Source organism: Alligator sinensis, unplaced genomic scaffold (genome assembly GCF_000455745.1).
Source record: "Alligator sinensis unplaced genomic scaffold, ASM45574v1 scaffold144_4, whole genome shotgun sequence".
NCBI classification, from domain to species: Eukaryota; Metazoa; Chordata; order Crocodylia; family Alligatoridae; genus Alligator; species Alligator sinensis.
In genome coordinates, this window is record NW_005842190.1 from 1,229,486 (window position 1) to 1,234,587 (window position 5,102).

At 47.4% G+C, this 5,102-nt stretch overlaps 1 protein-coding gene across 1 annotated transcript in view; it reads right to left on the reverse strand.

The window, feature by feature from the left end:
- TXNDC9 (thioredoxin domain containing 9) overlaps window positions 1–5,102 on the reverse strand; it is a 20,346-nt gene that overhangs the window by 14,174 nt on the left and 1,070 nt on the right. Inside the window, exon 2 of the mRNA XM_006026336.3 lies at window positions 3,283–3,501. Within this exon, the coding sequence (XP_006026398.1) occupies window positions 3,283–3,471 (189 nt within the window). The 5' untranslated portion in view covers window positions 3,472–3,501. The remainder of the gene's footprint in view (window positions 1–3,282; window positions 3,502–5,102) is intronic.

Below are 5,102 nucleotides of genomic sequence, written 5' to 3' on the forward strand. Positions count from 1 at the left end.
AGATCGGTGCATGGGGCAAGGGCGGGCTATGTGCTGCAGGCTGGGGCTGTGCCGGCCAATTCCCAGCAGGGGGGCTGGGCCAGGGCTATTCTTGGGGAGGGGAGCAAGAAAGCGCTGGGAGGGGGGCTACAGCCACCCCAAAATTCACCATAGCCCCCTTTCTCAGCACTGTCACTTGCCCCAAGCACAGCTGCCCCCCCGTACACAAGCAACCTTTGGCTCCATCCCCTGTTCCACCCTGGCTGGGCAGCGCCTACTTCTGTCCCTGCTCCAGCCCTACTCTCTCACCATGGGGGTCTCAATCTGCCACTCCCATGCTCCTTCCCCACATAGACTTACTGGCCAGATGTTGCTTTCCAAGCTGCCCCAATGTACACCTAGTTGTGTGAATGCTGTGGCTGTGCACACGCACACGACATTTATTGGAGACATTGATAACATCAATTTTCCTTTTATTGGTGCCGATATGATACGGTGTACCTCTACTACGGTCAAACCTGTACATAGTCAAACTTGTTGCACAACAAGGCACAACACCCTAACCTGTCACAGGTAAAAGGACAACAGCAGCCAGTATTCTACTGCTGCAAGGGTTGTTAAAATATGTTAAGAGATCTTGGGAAGAAGGCCACACCTCTTGCTACAAAGGCAGACACTCCCCCCCCCGCCAATGCGTGCACGTGTGTGCACACAGTCCATAGCAATCTGAGCAAGGGATAAAATTCCTTCCTAACCCCAAACATGGCTACTGGTCTAACTCTGAGCAGAGGGGCAAGACCCTCTGACCAGGAACCTCTGGGTTTTAATCCCAGTAAAAGCACTGGCACACTCCAGTAAAAATCCCTAGCCTTGGCTGCAGCCAACACCCAATGCTTTTGAGGAAGACAAAAAACACCCCCTAACACCTGTAGTAACAGGAGGGGAAAAAGATCCTTCCTGGCCCCATGCAGCAACCAGCAAAACTCAAAAAGAATTGGAAATATTCGTAGTACACCATAGACATAGTTATGCCTAGATCATCCTTGATCAATGCTTATCCAACCTCTTTTTGAGTACCTTCAACCACAGCTTCCAAAACTTCCTTAGGCCAGAAGAGCCACTGGATCCAGCCTACAGGGCTTTGCCTGTGCTTGTGCCCATGCTGGAGCCAAGCAGTGAGGTGCACCTGTACCTACACCACTGCCACTTCTCCCTGTCCTTTCAGCTCCAGTCCAAAACAGGCCATATGGTTTGGGCAGTATATCAGCAGCAGAGGGTTTTCCCTGTGTCTATGCCAGGACCAAGTATCTGTAAACTGCATCTGTGTTTTCATTGCTTCTTACTCCTCCCTCCCCCTGCACCCCAGCTGCAGTGCAGTGCAGCTTTCAGCTGCTGGGGAGCTGGGTAGCTTCCATCTGTGGTCACGCTATAGCAGAGGGAGGGGTAAACTGTGGCAGCATGGACACATCTTGCAGATACTTGGTGCTGGCACAGTTCCCCACTGGCCAGAAGCTATGCTTGTGCTGGACCTGGGAAACAGGGCCCTGTGGGAAGTGGCAGGGACACAGGCGTAGTTCCCAGCTACTTGGCTCCAGTGTGGGCATGGAGAAAACCCCCTACCACTGATGTGATCCTGAAGCCACCTGGCCTGTATTGGGCCAGAGCAGATTTGTTCCTGATATCAAACCTAAACCTATTTTGCTGCAACTTTAAGCCATTGGTCTGCCTCTTGTTCTCTGCAGCAACACAGAAAAGGTGTTCTCCCTCTTCTTTATAGATTTCAGAAGACTGCTATTGTCTCCCCTTAAGCACCTTTTCTGCAAGCTGAACATGCCTAGTTCCTTCAACCTCTCCTCATATGACTTGTCTTCCAAGTCCTTTTATTATTTGTCACCTGCCTCTGGACCCTAACTTCTCCATAACCTTTTTAAAATGTAAAAGTTCAAAGTTACACACAATACTCTAGATGATACCTAACCAGTCCTGAATAAAGAGGCACTATCACATCCTGTGTCTTGTACCTAATGCTCCTATTAATTCAGTCCCAAACTGCCTTTCGTGCAGCTGCGTCATGCTACACACACATATATAGTTGCTTATGGCAATAATGTTTTAATTACATGAAAAAAAAATGAGCTAAAGGTTACAAGCAACAGTTGCTTTTCCAAAACAAAATTTCAGTTGTTGAATTTTCAAAATTAACATATTTCTTGCACCATTATAGTATTTTAATTCAGGAACTGTACAGGAAGACTCTTGAATTTTCTGGATATTATTCATGCTTGAAGCATCTCATGCATCAAATTATTTTGATTTTCTAATAAAGATACAGTAAGAAATAGCAATAAATAAATAGATAGATACATACATACATCAATACATTTAATTACATTCTCCTGAAGAGTCAGACAGACATATCACATTAAAAAGTCTATCATTATACAACATGTGTTCAATTTCTATCTAAAATCAGATCCTATTAAAATTCCATTGCCTTCAGCATCACAGTCAAACAATGACAGACATTCTTGTGCTTTCATATCTCAGAACCATATACTAGCCTCTACAATCCTCCACAACTGGAATGCCCTCTTCCTACCTGATACCAGTAGCTATATTTCCTCAACACATTTTTAAGATGTGGCTATACCAATGACACTCCTATTCACTGCACAGATCTACTCCATGTAAAGGTTCCCAAGGCTCCTCTAGAAACTGTTTTTGCAAAAAGCCTTGCAAGAGGCATCAAGATCAGTGGACTGAAAGCAATGAGGTAAGACCCTTTCCTGCAAAAGAAACAAACAGTCATATACAGCCCCAAATCTATTAGGTTATGAGAAGCCATTTTGAAGTAGGACAGATCATCCCCTCTTAAGTGCATGGTCCCTCTCAGCTCATTCCTCCTGTTGAACAGGCTGGAGCGCAGAAGTCTAGGGATGGCAGATGGCCTCCTACAATGCTCTGAAATCTTTACAGTTTGATGGGGTTCTGCAGACATGTTTTGTATTCATGGCTCATGTTTTCAGTCAATACTACTTAGTGATAGTTGCCTACTCAAATCCCAGAACCAGACTTTTTTCCTATCCTTATCTCATTCCAAAATATTCCTAAACACACCTGCATAATTCACAGAGAAACATGGTATTCTGAGTCAAGAGCAAACATTCATTTTCGTCAGATACCAACAGGGCAAATTTATAGCTCCTCAAGATTTTCAAAACTAGCGGCATCACTACAACAAGGTCAGCAAAGATTACTGCTAAACACGGGGTCAGAATTTAACAACGCTGGAGAAAATATTACTTGTTTCTGCTGCTGGGCTTTCTTCAGAGCTTCAAGTCTCCTTTGTTTAACATGTTCCAAATCATCTTCATCCATTTGGTCCAATTTCTGGATCTCAGCATCCAGCTCTTCTTCCACTATCTTGGTAGTCTGAAGCATCTGATTCTCCAGAACTTTTTGAAACATTTCAACAGAAGGGTTGGTATCCATTTTTCAGGATAAACAATAAACTTCTTACAGCTATGAAAACACAAGTCATGAAATTAGAATTAAACAACACATAATAACACCCAAATAATTAGGGGTGCACTGATAGAGATTTTGGGGGCTGATATTTATGGAAGCATATTGGCTGATACTGATTCAATTTCCGATACAGCTTCCTCCAATTGGTAAGTCCAGTGTGGTGGAAGGGGAGTGGGGAAGGAAGGGGCATGGGGGGGGGGCAAATCAACACCCCCCCTGCAGTGAGGGAGGGGCCAGGAGCAGGCACTGCCGGGGGTGGGGGGGCGGGGCCTGGAGCTGCAGCTCACAGGGAGGGAGGTGGTTCTTGCTGCTGCTTGCATGTGCCCCTCAGATCTGCACGGGTCAGGGCAGGCTGCAGCCTGGGGTGCGCAGGGCTTTTCTCAGCGGAGGCTGGATTTGGAATGGGTGCCAGTGGTGCTGGGAGGATGCTGCATCCACCCCAAATTTCGCTGCCGCTCTACTCCTAGCACCGCCAGCCTCCCAGCACAGCCACAGATCAATGCCCTGCCTCCACCCATGTGCTGGGAAGAGCTGGGCTTGCGCCAGGCAGCTGGTGGTGGCAGCGCTGGGAGCAGAGCAGCAGTGAAATCTGGGGTGGATGCAGCATCTTCCAAATGTGGCGGCACCCGCTCCAGGCCCAGCACCCGTCGACAAGAGTCCTGCGAAGTCCTGGCTGCAGCCTGCCCCACCCCCATCCGGGGTGCTGCCCTTCGGGAGTACAAAGAGCAGCAGGTTCTCCCCCCCTCCTCAGGCAGTGCCTGCCCCTGCCTCCTCCCTCACCACAGAGGTGGGGTTGATTTGCCCCCCCCATGCCCCTTCCCTCCCTCCTCCCTTTCCATCACACTGGACTTACCAGCTGGAGGCAGCTCTCCATGCTGCCAGGCTGTGCCCCTTGCTGCCTGCGCTGCGGCTGCACGCAGCACGGGCATTTATCGGCCAAATTCTCGGCTCCATCAGGCTGATATCTGATACAGCCAGTTTGATCCGATATCGGACCGATGTATAACAATACCAAATAATAAGCCATTTGTTAAAATTTTGATCAGGCCCATTTCTTGCTGCCCTACACTCTACAGGACAGCAGTTCTGAACCATTTTAGACTCCAAACACCCTTTGTCAGACTCAAGACTTCCCCTCAGAAAATGCCAAGTCTTCATTTTAATTTTCTTTACTCAAAAGACAAGTTACCAGAGCAAGTCTTTGACTGCAAAGAACTTGAAAAGACCACAGTAGGTCAGGATGTTTTTAACACCGTGAATTCCCATTTGAAATCTCTGGGTCTGTCTTGTGAGTCATGTTTGCAAACCTAGCTGTACGAAGAATATCTCAAAACACCCCAAGATGCCATGGCTCCCTGGTTGAGAATCAATGCTTTAGAGAAACAAAGCAAAAACAGCCTTTACTATCGGATTAGGAACTCGTATGCAAAAAGTGATATCTTTCAGGATGACCTGCAACTCTGTAAACATGAGCCTTGCAAACAGGGGCAACGACGAATCCAGTCACAGCTGATTCTCTTAATCCCTGGCTCAGCTGTCGAAACAAGATATCCAGCCTAGTGGAGAAGGAACAGCTCCTTTGCCTTTTCAGCAGG